The sequence below is a fragment of the Mustela lutreola genome, chromosome X, assembly GCF_030435805.1.
Source record: "Mustela lutreola isolate mMusLut2 chromosome X, mMusLut2.pri, whole genome shotgun sequence".
Taxonomy (NCBI): domain Eukaryota; kingdom Metazoa; phylum Chordata; class Mammalia; order Carnivora; family Mustelidae; genus Mustela; species Mustela lutreola.
In genome coordinates, this window is record NC_081308.1 from 38989011 (window position 1) to 39005048 (window position 16038).

The following is a 16038-nucleotide window of genomic DNA, read 5'->3' on the forward strand; positions in this document are numbered from 1 at the left end:
AGGTATAATTCCAAAGGAACTTCACCTTAAATGTTCCAGGAGCAACAATACATATTTCTCAGGAGAGCTGCATGCCTACAATATTAAAGGATAACTCTGCTGGGGCCAGGAGGTGGGAAGAGATGAATGACCCCACAGCGCAGCTTTCAACAAGAGCTCAGAGCAGAATTAAAGGAGGATTTTATTCTAAATTTCATGTTATCTTTCTGCAAGGAAATTAATTACAAGTTTAAGAAACAACAGGAATGAGACTAAACTGATCTATAGGGATAGAAGTGAGAACAGTGGTTATCTCTCCCTGGGTGGGAAGAGTGATTCATTGGAAAAAGCCAAGAGGGAAGTTTCTGGGGCAAAGGACACATTCTGTGTCTCGATTTGGACTGTGGATTACATGGGCATATGCATTTGTGAAGACTCTTCCAACTGTGTGCTTCATTTCTGTGTATTTTACTCTGTCTAACCATACTTCCATAAAAAAAGAGAATGACAATAAAGAAATTCTGGGTAGGCAGCAAAAGATTTGAATTGAAATCCTCATAAGAAGACTGGCTGGGTATGTGACCTTCCACCTGACAACCTGCCCTTCTGCGTGTTCAGATTCTTCTGTAAAAAAAAAACAAAAACAAAAACAAAAACAAAAAAAACCCACAAAATTCGGGCCAAGGGATCATTAAAAAAAAAAGACAACTTTAGAAAGACAACAGTACTACTATGAACACTGTTCCTGCCTCCCTATACTAACTGGGGTCAGACTTGGAAGACAAACATCCTTTTACAATAGGGTACATCAGAATCATGGCCCTCTCCGTTCTGCTAGAATATTCCTACACCTGATGCCATCATCGCTAGAGCTGGGAGTCCTGGGGAAGAAGAAAAAAGGTATACCCAAGGTGTGCTGCAATAAATCAGTAGATCAGAAGCAAACATATTCCCAGGGTTAGGCAACCAAAATGGGGAAAGACAGGCCAGGTAAGAGTGGGCCTTAGAGCTTGTCCCATGTGGGCGGCTCATTGAAGACTCCTACTGTCTGTCTGGAAGGGAGAATCTCCATGGAGAGAAGTGGGGGCAGGGGCAGTGAGTGAGGCTCTCCTGCCCTGAGGTCAACACCTAGAATTCCTTCCAGCCTAAAGGGGATTAGGACAACTCCAGTGACTATGACCCCGAACATTCTTTCACGTCTGCGTCAGGAGTGCAGATACCCTTTACTGACTCTCCTTTTTGGTTTCTCATTCGGAAGATACCAGCTCACAGATATATCATCAACTCCTTACCTCTCTCCGTAACTTCATGTAAGGATCTTCTGGACACTGTCCCGGGGGGTTTAATTTGACTCCCATTTTCCTCAAAAAGTTTTTTGTGAACGTATCACAGTCATAAATCTTGAATGTCCGGCCATAGAAGATGATGTCTATGTTGATATTGAAATGATGCACAGTATAAAACTGATCTTCATCAGGAGGAGGGAGTGAAATCCGATGACGCCGGATGAAAGTCCCTATGGTATGGAACCAAACGTAGCTGTTTCATCAGGCGGCTAACAAAGAAAAGGTCACAGCACATCTCCGTAACAGCCCTGAATGCCGTCCCACAACAGGGAAGGGGGCAAAGGGCTGGTTCTTGGAGGCGGCATGATTATGTTCAGACTCTGAGGGTACCTGAGGGAGCTGAGATTTCTGAGGTCCATAGGTACTGACCAGCCTTGCATGTTTGTTATTAAAGTTGCCTAAGTGGTACTAACGTACTTTAATGAGCCATAAAGACTAGGAAAGGAAGAGGGGCACAGAGAGGGTGACCTAATGGGCCAGACACTGCCATCCTGTCTTCTTCCAGAACAAGCACTCAATGTGAGCACAATGAACAAGGCACTATGACCGCAAAGCAAAGTACTCATGAAAATGCATCCTCTTGGCTCAAAAAAAAAAAAAAAAAAAAGCTTATCAGCTTCAGTATGGTAGGTGCCAGCACCATGATTTGTAGATTCTATAAACATGAAAGACTTCATGCTGCTCGGAAACTGCATGGCATCTTCTTTGCTCTACCAACCTCTTCTCCTCCTACCCCCAACCACCCCTACAAGCCTCTGGTTATCAGAGGCTTCATTGTTTTAGACAGCGTTTTTGCCAAATGTTCTGGATCTCATTCTATCTTTTACTGCTAACCCTATGGTGCCCCTTCACTTCTACTCTTGAGAATATGGACCCAGGGTCCCCAAGTGGTGGTTAGCCACTGGCACTGAAAGGGTTTGCTCCCAGATGAGCATGCGAACTACACCACACCATACCAGCCAACTTACCCAAACCCTGTTGAAACCTGTTGTCAAGAACTGTTTAGAGTTTGAGATGAAATTTTATTCTACTTGCAAACTAACAAGGTAGCCTGTTGCAGGTTCATGGATGTTGGTAGAAGGCATAGATTGCCTTGGTTAGAGATAAATTCACAGCAATAACAGCAGCCAGAACACCAGCATGTTTCACACCAGTTTCCTGAGCCTCGATTCCCACGGGATGACCCAAGAAGGTCTGAGTAACTCCTGCCCACGTGGTGGGGTATGTTACAGGAGAGGAGCCCTAAGCGTAGGAAACCCAAGCCTTAAAATGGATAGTAAGCATTCCTGCTTTTTTTTTAAAAGATATTATTTATTTCAATCTCAAGTAGGTGGAGAGGCATGCAGAGAGAGAGAGAGAGAGAGAGAGAGAGAGAAGGAAGCGGGCTCTCCACTGAGCAGAGAGCCCGATGCAGGGCTCGATCCCAGGACCCTGAGATCATGACCTGAGCCGAAGGCAGAGGTTTAACCCACTGAGCCATCCAGGTGACCCTCCTGCTTTTTGTCTCATAGGGAGACAAGACCTTTATTAGACTGGACAGTAAGCATGTCTTGTCCTCCCTCTGTTCTGGAAGGAGACACCGCCTCTTTCTCCCATGGCCATGAGCAAACCTCCCCTTTATCTTCAAAAGCTGTTTGCTATAGAGACATCCCTGAAGAGACAGTCCAGAACAAAGAGCAGACAGTGCCTCTACTTGCAAAATCTACCCAAATGCAAGATACCCACAGAGAATGCTTTCTCAACATCCGTGACCAACTTTGGCCTGAGAATCTACTCCAAGAGTAAAGGGAAGAAGAGAAAACGTGAGCAGAGCAAACTGAGGGACTAATGGTTCAAGTCCAAGTGGCCTGTGGGACCTCTGTATGGAAGCATTTTAGGATAATGAGGTCAAGCAATCTTGTTCCTATTTTCTATAGCTCCGAGAATGGCACCTTTTCCTGACATCTAGAAATACTTAGAAATTATTCATTGCTATTCTTACAGAAATTTAATGAGTATCTTTATGTGCCAGTAACTGTGTTGAACTCTGTTCCATTTTTCTCTTCATCATCTTTTCACTCTGTTCAGGCAAAATGAACTGAAATCATTTTCATCTTCTTTTCTCTGTAGCAATTTTTAATTACTTGGTACATTAAATTAAAATAATAAAACTATAAAATTAGAACTGGCCTAGAATATTTTTAAATGTACTACATAAAAGATGATATAATTTTACTGCAAAAAATTGTACTTCAATTAGCCTTTAATTCATGCCACTGAAAACAGTATGCAAATTATTTAATCATTCAAGATTAGACATTTAGAACAAATTGCATACTTAAACATCTATAAAAGCATGGGCATTTCAGGTATTTTCAGAAACCATTATATATCTCTTTAAAAATACTTATATTGTGACAGTTTTTAAGATATATAAAATTTATTCAACAGCCAGGAGCTTGTTCAGAAATTCCATCTACTTTGTATTTGTACTTAATTATAAAAATTTAAATAAGCAAGTTGGTGCTGATTTCCGTTCAGTAAGACTTTGAATAAGAATCTTCTATTTTTCTAGGTGGAAAGAACCGGCCCACCTACAGAGCTTTCAAATAATAATAATCAGAATCATCATCAGAGCCCTAGGATATGCTTTCATATACATTTTTCTCATTTAATCTTCACTAATCCCATGAGGCAGATAATGCATGAAATATAAATATTCAGTTTATGGCCGAGAAAAGCAAGGTTCGGCATTGTTAAGTAACGTGCTCAAGGTCACACTCTAACAAATGGCAGAAGATCCTGGACCTGGATTTTCAAGCTCTAAGTAAATACCAGCCCTTTCCAGGGTGCCCGGCTGTCTCAGTCAGAAGAGCACGTGACTCCATCTTGGGGCAGGAGTTTGAGCCCCATCTTGGGTGCAAAGACTATTTAAAAATAAACTCTTAACAAAATAAATAAAAACCAGCATTTTCCACAGTTTGCACTGAACTATATCGCACTGAACTATGTCTCACTGAACTACAGCCACAGATTACTTAAGTGAAGGAGAGGAGGGAGTGTTAGAGGCAAAACAGGATAGAAGTGGGGAGAAGAGCTGACAGCCACCATGAAAAGGAGAGAGAGAGAAGATGGAGCTGCTCTTCCCAAAGACCAGCCTCTCTGTTCTCTGAAGGCAATTTTCTGGAGAGGGGCACACTTGCCCACTGTAGCAACACCCCCTCCAGGGCCAACACCTATCCCTCCCCCACCCCCGAGGCCTGCATGCCCTCACGCTTCCTTATGTATGCTCCCACATTTTTCCTAGAGATGGTTCTCCGAAGAGGCCAGAGAAGCTCCGTCACCACTCACGGGCTGAGAAGAGAAGGCAAACCTAACTAAACAAGACAATTTTTAATAATAAGAAATCCAAATTCACAAGGCCATGTTAATCAGAAAACTAATGTGGGCCATTTGAAATGGACAGTGGCACCTGAGAGCTTTCAATGGTGTCTTCGTGGCCATCTCTCCACTGTGTCCTTTGGGGGGTCGAAAATTTCTATTTATTGATATTTGTGTGTTTATAGTCCTCCAGGATAAATGGCAGAAACTCCACCAGCAAGAATGTGATCTGGAGTATCAAAGAAATGGGCAGGATGGCACGTATTTGGCATGCACTGAAAAGAACCTGAGATCATCAATTATATAAATAAAAATAATGCTATAAAATGGAAAACCAAGAACAGAAGTACCATATCTACCCTTTAAATTTTTAAACATTTGCCTTCCTGACTGCCCCGTAAAGACAATTTGGGCAGATGTCCAGGCATCGGGTGCCTGCTTTTAAGCTCCTCCTGATCTTCCTACTTTAAATCTCTCTTCCTTTTTAAAGGCCCTGCTATCTGATTATACTCTGCAAGCTTTAACTTTCTAACATTTCCCTGTGGTTTAGATCAAAATGTTGATATATCCATTTATGTTTAATGCATTTTCCTTTCATTCAGTTGGGACTTGCTTTAGATCTTTGCTCATACCACTAAATTTGGCTTTTAGAAATTCACCTTCCAGAATTAAGACTCCAACCTCTTACCTCTATCTTAATTTTCCATATATTTAGTTCATTTTAGTACCGCTGCAGACCTAGGATCCATCTGAGCCTAGAGACCGGTATTTCTTAGGTGAATGAAGGTTCAACTGGAATTGCCACCTGTTACTGTGTCTACTAAGTCTGTATCCTAAAAATACAAAGACTCTTCACTGGGATCAGACACGAAAGAGTATCTTTTCCTCCTCTTGTTGTTTACAATTATTCCTTAGGTCAAATAACTACTCCATTTGTATTTTTACAAAAGGTCCTCTTCGGAGTTTTGTTTTCATAAGAATATCTTTTTCCATATAGAGAGCCTGACATCTGTCTTGTAGCAAAAGAATACAAAACTTAAAATTCCACATCTCTGATCATAAGAAAGAATAGTCCTATCTGCCCTCCCCCCGCCACTGGATGAGACCCAAATGCACGCATGTTATGCTCTAACGTTCTCTTACATTACTGCTTTCTTGCCTCACTTTCTTTACACACCTTAGGATCTGCTCCCACATACCTCCCAAGTCCACACCCTACTGCTTTCCTACCCTCCTTCATCTTATGCTGTTCCTTTTGGCTATTATATCTTCATCATCCATCTTTATCTGGAGGAACTTCTGAGGTACCACTCAAATGTCTTCTCTGGTGGATACTGGTATTTCCTCTTCTGATCCCTCAAAGTACCTGGTATCATTTCTGATACCTGTGTTGTGTTCTAGATGTTGTCTACCACATTTCCTCTCCTCGATTCTTTCCTCCCTCCTTCTCCATGGCCACCATGCACCAAACACCTGTCATCACAGGCCACTGACTTACCTCCACTCTGAAATTCTCCTCTTCTCCATTCAATGACCACCCCTTCCCCAGGATCCACCCTCTGGGGTTGCCAGATTTAACCCACTGAAATAGAAGATGCACAGTTACATCTGAATTCTAGATAAACAGTGTGTAATTTTAATATAACTACGGCCCATGCAATATTTGGGGACATATGAAAAACTTCATTGCTTATCTGAGAATCAGATTTAGCTAGGCAGCTTGTATTTTCTCTGGCAACCTTATGACCATGCCTCCTTCACTTTGTGGGATGCAGTACTAAGATGTGGTACATGGTCACTATGAGTGAATGACATACGAATGCCACATTTTGTGATTACATTTGCTTGGTCAGATTATCTTAGAGTATAAAAAACATTAAGAAAGTACTACGTTGAAGCGCCAACACAAGTGCCCAGTGGAAATCAGTGTTCTCAACCAAGGACTCACTAGGAAGCAGAAGCCAATTTATAACCTGGCCCCAGGCCTATAGAATCAGAAATTCTTGTAGCAGGCCACGAGGTTCTAATGGTCGCTCTCAGCTAACAACAACTGGTATTGCCCTCACCAGAAATTTATGGCAGGTTTTTCATCATCAGCCTTTCTTTAGCATAGATTAGTTTGGATTTGGTAGTATTTGACAAACAGTGATTCTTTTAGACAATTACAAGTAGAACTACTGGGATTAACCTCTGACATTCTTGGCTTGGTGTAACATTGTTTTAACTACATTCCAACAGAACAGCAACAAATTCTATACAAATGACACATCTAACCAAAAAGAGAGTGATGTTCTGGCAAGAAATAAAAGCAAGCCTGGAAGTGCAACAGTGACTTGACTTATAACGTACATAGATCTCTCTGCCAGCAAGGATTCGTGAACATTAAAAATATGTTGTTCTGATTAGAAGCTGCATGTAACTGAATGCTTATTTTGGCATCATGCCTCTTTTGTTTCTGGCTTATTCCAAACTCCCCCACTCCCCAAAACAAAACAACAACAACAAAAAACCCCCAAACAAACACACTAACAGGATAGGAGAGGCAGCTAAAAATTAGGAGGCTAATTCTTCCACATGCACTAATTTCTGAATGATCAGTTATACAAAAGAACAAATGCATCTGACCTCCCTTTCCATCTGGAAAATACAGAAACCCCATGGAAGTGACAGGGATATCATCAGAGTGCAGCGGCCCCTAAATATGATCCCTAGCCCCTTCTCAGGGCCCGTGGGTGCATGGGAAGCAGTCCTAGGCCACTCAAGACACAAATGAAAGAAACAACCCTACCCCATTCCACTGAAGTCTGAGCCACTGGCCTATTGCACTTATTTGTTCTTTTTTCCCCAATCATTTCATTTAGGAAAGCCTGAAGAAGGGGTTTAAGTGATTCTCCTTTTTTTCCCCGCCAGATTTTACTTATTTATTTGACAGAGAGGCAGGCAGAGAGAGAGAGAGGAAGAAGCAAGATCCCTGATGAGCAGAGAGCCCAATGCAGGGCTCCATCCCAGGACCCTGGGATCATGACCTGAGCCGAAGGCAGATGTTTAACCCACTGAACCACCCAGGCACCCCTTAAGTGATTTTCCAAAGTATCCTCTGTCCTCATGGACCTTCCTTAGCAAGATTCATCATATTAAGTATTTCAAGAAAGACCTGTTTCTTGCTGAATAAAAAGAGCTTGATGATAGAGTGGTTATTTGTGTTTGCCTTCTCCACAGCACTTGCTACGGCCTGCAATTATCTCTGCTAACAAATTCAGTCTTGTTAGACATACCGCGATGACCATATATTGACCTATCCCTCAAATTGCGCCTTCCCTCAGGGAAACTGGTCAGAGAGAGCCTGATCAGGGACTCAATCAGAAATTCTCAAATTTTCAAGAGGCTTTAAAGTTGTCTTTTACTCAGAGTTCATTTTCTTCCCCCCCCCCCCGCATGAGTCTTTATGAATCACAATCCCCCCTACTCACCTAAGAATTAATTTCAAATAAATCATTATGACTAACTCCGGTTTACCTCTGGAATCTGCCAATGCGAGATATGAAATCAAGAGGCTGAGGGAACTGGAAAGTCTTATAAAAGCCTTTCCAAGTTCCTCATCAAGGCTGCATTTCGTTTTTCTTCTTGGATGGTGTAATAAAACTAAAGACTCACTAGACAGGGCTGGTAAGCTGCAGGAATATGAGCTTTCAATTAAAAGGATAATAAGAAAAAAATGTAAGTCACTGATAAATGTTCAGGATGTTCTGTGACCTCCTGTCTGTCATTTGTGTACATCTGAAGTCATGTGAGGAAGGTCATCACAAAATAAGCAAGATGGGCCCCCTGGTTGCTCAGCTGATTGGGCATCTGCCTTCAGCTCAGATCATGATCCCAGGGTCATGGGATCGAATGCCGCATCAGGTTTTTAGTTCAGTGGGAGCTTGCTTCTCCCTCTGCCTCTCACCATGCCCCAACCATGCGCGCACTCGCACTCTCTCTTTCTCTCTCTCTCTCTCTCTGACAGGTAAGAAGAATTACTTCTGAACAGAAAGAAAATTCAGAACTTATTAAATTCAATGAACATCTTTTACCTATGTGTGTTTAATTATGTAAGTGACAGTATTGCCTTAGGAGAACATATTTTCTTATAAATATTTTATATTAGTAAGAATATATATTTATAAAAATGTATCATATTTATGTTCACTTAAATGCTTTACTCTGATATTCCCTTACTAGGCTTCTTGCCTTTTTTTATGATTTTATTTATTTATTTGACACAGAGAGAGAGCACAGCAGATGGGAGGGGCAGAGGCAGAAGCAGATTACCTGCTGATCAGGGAGCCCAATGCAGGGACTTGATTCCAAGACCCTGGGATCGTGACCTGAGCCAAAGGCAGACACTTAATCGACTGAGCCACCTAGGCCATACTCTGCTTGTGCTCTCGCCCTCTCTCTCTTAAATAAATAATCTTTTTTTAAAAAATGACTCTGAAGGATCTAAAGACTTCTTATTCCTTTACAAAGCATCCTACTTCCATCCAAATTAAAAGACCTGTGAGTGGATAGTATGTCGGGGGACAAAGAACAATGAGGATACCTCATATCATCTCCTTCGACCAATCCTCACTTTCTCCCTCCACTAGTAAAACCAACTACAGACGCTATGTCCAATCTTCTTCCTTCTTCTACCACCTCAACAGTGCCTCTCTTCTAATGTGGCAAAATAAGCCAAATGATTCTGTTCATGATCTGGGCACCCTTGATTCCCGGTCCACATCTCCAGTCGTGACTTTCTTTCTGAAAACACATCCCAAGATTCTACCTGCTTGGTGGGCATCACCATACAGATGTCCCAACCCACGTTCCAAGGCTTCATGTGTCCAAACAAACATCACCAACCTCTATCCCCAGTGTTGCTCCTTGCTCCATGCTTCTGGGTTTTGCAAACACATCACCATCCTTGGAACCACAAAGTGACTGAAAACCTCAACCACAGAGTGAGCTCTGAGGCAATCAGTTAAGATTTAGATGAAGCAAATTACCTCTCTAAACCTGTTTCTTTTTCTGTAAACGCTAACAATGACCTACTTTAGATGGTCGTTGGGGGATTAAATGAGATAATGATCAAGTAGATACTTTTATCATTAGATATTCCCCTTCCTCATTCTCTATATTTAACTGTTGGTCAAGGCCTATCAAGTCTGCCAACCAAATGTCTCTAAAATCTTTCCTCTGTTTCCTATTCCTACCATCACTGTCTTTGTTTATTCTAACCAGAATAATTGCAAAATTCTTGGGACTAGTCACCTTGCTCCCTTCCCTCTCCCAACTGCTTGCCCATAAGCTCTATGAGATGGAGGTCTTCTTACCAAAACCCAGCACAGTGCCTGGCACAGAGTAGATAATTCAACAGACACTTCTTGGCCATGGTGACTGACCCCAGATTCATCATCCAGACGCAATGGGGCTACATACCAAGAAAACCTCAATGTCATGAGCACTGAAGGATGTCCTTTGCATACTGCCTCATCAAACCTTGTACTCAGAGGCCCACGGTCCACAAATTTTTCTGTTTCTCCCCCGTCGAACCCACTGTGGTATATCAACATGGACGCAATGGGCCCAGACAAGTCATTACTAAGGAAAAAATTTATTCAGCATTGGTCGAAACTCCTGAGATGTGTTAAACAATAAGTAGGTAGAAAATAGAACATGCGTATGTCAAACATATAAAGAAAGGGATGGAAAGACCAGGAGATAATTAATTTTCCAAATGTATTAAATATATATGAGGCACCTGGTCTCTGAATATTCATGATGCACTAAATATACAAAAGCAGTAAATATTCATGAGTACTCAGTATTCATGAGGCCTTAATTCGGCCACTCATTCATTGGTGACACCCATTCTGGCCCCATGTGTCCTTTCCCCAAGAAACAAACAAAACCCATGACTATTCAGCAGGCTTACTGGTGAGCTACAGCTGTGGCCAGGCCCACTTATCCCCTTGTCTCTCCAGCAGTGTGAACACCAAACGAACACCTGACTCCCCTCCACCATGCCTCTATTAAGCTATCCGTGAAGAAGAACCCCTGACCTGCCCCCATGTATCCATGTATACCTAGGACCAAACAAATTAGTCCATCCCTCTCCTCCCCTACACCCCAACACTGACCCCTCATGCTCATCCAGAACCACCCACCACAACCTCTGGCAGCTCTCTGCCAGAAAATTCTTCTTCTTACCGACCTAAATTCTGACCCCCTAGATCCTAGCATTGAGGATACAGAAAATTAGGTCACCCTTCCTCCCCATAGCAGCCCTTCAGGTTCCTGAGGACATTAACCAGGCAAACTGGAGTCTTCCCTTTATGGACAAATATCCTTTCACTCTTCTGCCTCACACACAAATTTTCAGTCCTTTTACCACCATGGTTGCTGTCCCCTGAATGCATCCAGATCTCAGAACTGTCCCAAGTGAAGGACTCAGAGCACAAACAGAAGAGATCAGTCATCTCCCCTGATCTCCATCCTATTTCTAATAATGCAATTTAGGATTAGTTTCTCTGGTGCCCATGTCACAGAATTAACTCTTGTCTGGCTGAAAAGGACCATGGACAAAGGTGACTGGCATACGGGGGTGAAGGAGCAATGACCCTCTGTTCCTGAAGAACCATCAAAGTCTCAAGAGAACAGGTATGAGGAGAGGGTGGCCGAAGCCAACAGCAGCAAATTCAAGAAAGAAGAAAGAATACAGATCTGGAAGGGACAGTGGACAACAGCCTCCTCTCTTCGCCTGGAAAGTGTTGTGAAGGCAGTAATATGGTCATAGTGAAAAGACCAGATACACAGGAAAAGTCTGGTCCAACTAGAGCAATGCCTGACAGAAAACAAATATGCTGTACAAGAGTGAGTGAAATGGCCCATGGAGAGGTGTTGGGGGGTAAAAAGGAGGGAAGTCACTATCAATGACCAGAAGCTACCAGCATGTTTATGTTCATTGTCACCAACAAGTTAGATACCTAAGCGGTACACAGTATTTTCTGAAAAGCTAGAGAAAGACAGTATACAAAGGCAGGCATCGGAAGTAAGAGAAGCATAACTCTGCTTTAAATAGATACCTTGAGGCATTCCACTATTTTTCAACTCTGGTTCGTTTACTTGAATTGTGTCATCTTCAAGGTAGAAGTAGATTTTATAGCGTCTTATTCTGTAGTTTTCTTGGCTTTTATCAGGTACTTCATCTTCTAAATAGGCATCAAAAGATAATACCTGTTGGAATCATAATTATAAACTAAGAAATGAAAAAATTTCAGCAAACTCAGAATCAATACAGCTTTTGCCTGCATACTTGTTAATTTAAAAGCAAAAAGCTGAGATTTTTACAAAGACATTTTACACATCAGCTCTGAGAACAGACACACAATCTAAGTTACCATATATAAAGATTATATTTGCATCACTGCCTAGTTAGAATAAGGAAATGATATTCAAACCACAAATCCATCATTCAGTTCTACTATAAACTGATCTAGTTTCTGGCTTCGGAATTTCACAATGGGATTCTAGATGTAGGTTGCGGTAGGCTCCCCCCTTAGCCATGGTTTTACATCCTGCAGTTTCAGATACCGGCAGTCAGCTGGGTCCAGAAGCAGATGACCCTCCCTCTGCCATATGTTCAGGTCAAAAGGAGCCTATCACTAGGGCACCTGGGTCGCTGCTTTCAGCTCAGGTCATGATCCCAGGGTCCTGGGATGGAGCCCTGCATCAGGCTCCCTGCTCAGTGGGGAGTCTGCTTCTCTCTCTTACTCTGCCCCTCCCCCCCACACACTCCTGCCCTGTCTCTCTCCCCCTCAAATAAATAAAAAAAAATCTTTAAAAAAAAATAGGAGCCTACCACTACATCACAATGCTTACACCATCCACCTCACTTCATCTCATGTAGGTGTTTCATCATCTTATGTCATCACAAGAAGAAGGGTGAGTACAGTAAGATATTTTGAGGGAGAGACCAAGTTCACATAACTTATTACAGTACATTGTTATAATGTTTTTTTTTATTACTTATTATTATTAATCTCTTACCATGCTTATTTTACCAATTGATCTTCATCATAGGTATGTATGCATAAGAAAAAAAACAGTGTATATAGGGTTCAGTATTACTTATGGTTTCAGGCATCCACTGGGGGTTTTGGAACATATAGCCCATAGATGGGAGGGTACTACTATACAGAGAAGATAATATTCTTTCTGAATATTCCCTCAATAGGTAGATCTGAAATTCTTTCAGTGCGCTGGAGAGCCCACCTTAAACTTCTTCAGGAAATTCAAAGAGCCTAGCTTAATGCCGGCGAGTCTCATCTTACACTGTGTATGTGCTGGGGGGGCAGGGGGAGGGGAGTGTTGGAGAGGGACTCAGGTGGCAGAGGTGGTTTCTCAAGTAATTACAGTAAAAATCAGGGTTGCTCAGTTAGCTGAGTGGCTGACTCTTGATTTGAGCTCAGGTTATGATTCCAGGGTAGTGAGATGGAGCCCCACGTTGAGTCCCATGTTGGGCTCTGCGTTCATTGGGGAGTCTACTTCTCTCCTTCTCCCTCTCCCCCTCCTCCTGCTCATGCCCTCCATTTCTCATTCTTTCTCTCTCAAATCATTATATCTTTAAAAAAACAAAATGAAGTAGAATAAAAATCAGAGATCATCAAAAACAATTCTTTAACCATTTTGGAAAACTGGGCCTCTCAGTAAGTATAACACAGCCCATTTTTCTTCCAGGTGAGATAGATTTCTTAGGCTTAGGTGCCATGTTGTATGAGTAATACTTATCTTTAACCATTGGAATCACTCTCAACATAGCAACCCGATCATGCTTTCAAGCATGCTTTGGGACACATGTTCCTTCAGATCTCCATTTTAATATTCCCTCTACACTCATTTTTTTAATCAATTTTTGTAATTAGAGTTGCAAAAGTTAATGGTGTATATGATGTAATACTATAGTAATTCAACATGGACAATGTCCTATATACAAGTCAGTCTGTTTGGTATCATCTACCCTCTCAGGGTGCTAAGTTACCCTAATTAGGAATATATGCTCCAGGAGTAGCAAATTTCTATCAGAAGCCCACTTCAGAAGCGGCTAACAAAATGCCTCAGTAATTTATATTTGATCAACACAGGAAATGTTGTTAATTACCACATAGAATGTGAGAAATGAGTTGTACTTAAATGACTATATTCAAAAATGAATGGATCAGTTAAAAAGGAGGCACCGTCTTTATTATAATAGGTTCTAAGAATCTAGTGAACCCAGAGATCTCTTCCCTTTCAAAATGGTACCTTTGACTTAATTCCAAAATGGTCCTATGTTTAGTTGTTTTCTTTGAAAATTCAACAGGCCTGCCTCCAGTTAGAAGGTGAGCTAAACCCATTTCTAAAATGCTGTCCTATTTGTGTTGAGTGAGTATTTCTGGTAAGATGCTGTTGGATGGATATAGGGTTTCCTTCGGGGGTGATGAAAATGTCTTGGAACTGGTTAGAAGTGATGGTTACACAACACTGTAAATATACTAGATGGTATTAAATTGCACACTTTAAAATGGCTAATGATTGATTTTATGTTATGTCAATTTTGCCTCAATTAATAACAAAGATGTTGGGGTGCATGAGTGGCTCAGATGGTTGAGTGTCCGACTCTCAATTTTGGCTAACATCATGATCTTGTTTGGGATCCTCCCCCCTCCCCTTGCTTCTCCCCTTACTCTCATTTCCTCTCGTGCTCTCTCTCTCTCCAATAAATAAATAAATCTTTAAAAGAAAAAGATGTCGGACACTGAATTGTGCTGGACATATTAAAATGGCAAATCTGTATCTCAATTTTTAAAAAGTAAAGGAGAAAAAAAATACTGGAAGACCTAAAAGGGCAAAAGAGCTGGAGCTTCTCTGAGCTTGCAGTAAAGGGAGTGACACGGAGCAAAACAGGCCATTCCAGAATGTGCCACTTTGGCCTGTGGGTTATTTCAGCCTGAAGACAACTGGGGCCCAGCAGACTCCAGATGAACTTTTTACCTCCCCCTTAACTGCTTCCAAGAATTTAGATAGGAACCCTGTACCAGCAAACAAGCTGTTACCAGAGAAAACTTTTTCTCTCAGAAAGACTTATCTGGATGGCATGGCAAACATTTGCTTACCAAACATTTGCTCTTCTCATATTGTCAATTGTCTTCCTCCTCTTTGAAGTCTCAGACCCCCTACACCTTCTTCCTGAGTTCTGGATGGTAGACAAGCCTCAGTTACCTGACTGCCTGAGTCTCCACATCTCTGTGGGGCTCCCATAGGTATATAATCAATTTTTTTTTCTCTTGTTGACCTATCTTATGGCAATCTAATCATTAGACCAGACAAAGAATCTGGATTCTGCCCCCTTAGATTCCATCTGAAACTTTTTTTTTTTTTTTTTTTTTTTTTTTTTTTTTTTGCTTTGTAGTTGGATCGGAAAGCATGGAGGGAATATTCATCACTTTCACCTACCTCTATATATTGAATATCATTGGTATAAATTTGTGAATGAGCAAACTGGCATAGATTAGTTGACAACACTGTCATTTACATAATCATTAAATATTTAACAGTCAAATAACACGGTAAAAGAGAATAAAGGATGCTAAATAAAAAGGAAGAGAGAATAAAAGACATTATTTTAGGCTGGGCTTCAATGGAAGAGGGATGGACCGCTATTTCATGTTCTGGTCCCCCAAGAACACAGGGCCACCAGACTCCAGCATGAAAACTGAAGGACAGCAGAATTTGTCAGAATTCACCTCTTTGGCATGACAATTATTTTAGACTCATTATTTTAAAAAAACAAAAAACAAAAACTGCAAACACAGGAGCAGCTCTGAAAGCAAAGCTTCTGTAAGAGACATTTACATTTATGCAGGAAATCTCCATCTGTAAGGTTGTCTCCCTCTCTGTACCCAGAAGAAAAGACCCTAAATCTCTAGGAAGACCTATCAAAGGAGAAGACAACAACTTAAATCTGCATAACCAGGGCACCTGGTGGCTCAGCTGGCTGAGCAGCTGACTCCTGATTTCGGCTCAGGTCCTGATTTCACAGATGGTGAGACCTAGCCCCAGCTAGGGCTCTGCACTCAGTGGGGAATCTGCTGGAGATTCTCTCCCTCTGCCCTCCTCCCCCGCAACTTGTGCTCACTAGCTCCCTTTCTCAATAAATAAGTCTTTTTAAAAGCTACATAACAACTTTACCCTTATTTACTGTGTGCCTTTTCTGGTAACCTCCTGTAACTGACTCCCCACCCTAAGCGCCTTTTGTTTTCATGGTATTTAAGGTGGGGGCTTGGGCCATCTT

General features: G+C 41.7%; 1 protein-coding gene across 5 annotated transcripts in view; it reads right to left on the reverse strand.

The window, feature by feature from the left end:
• The window catches only part of EFHC2 (EF-hand domain containing 2), a 194112-nt gene that overhangs the window by 106746 nt on the left and 71328 nt on the right, over positions 1 to 16038 (reverse strand). For all 5 annotated transcript variants that reach the window (XM_059157393.1, XM_059157390.1, XM_059157391.1 and 2 more), the window contains 2 exons: positions 11792 to 11942; positions 1272 to 1495 (listed from right to left, as the gene is read on the reverse strand). In XM_059157393.1, coding sequence (XP_059013376.1) covers positions 1272 to 1495; positions 11792 to 11942 — 375 coding nt within the window. The remainder of the gene's footprint in view (positions 1 to 1271; positions 1496 to 11791; positions 11943 to 16038) is intronic.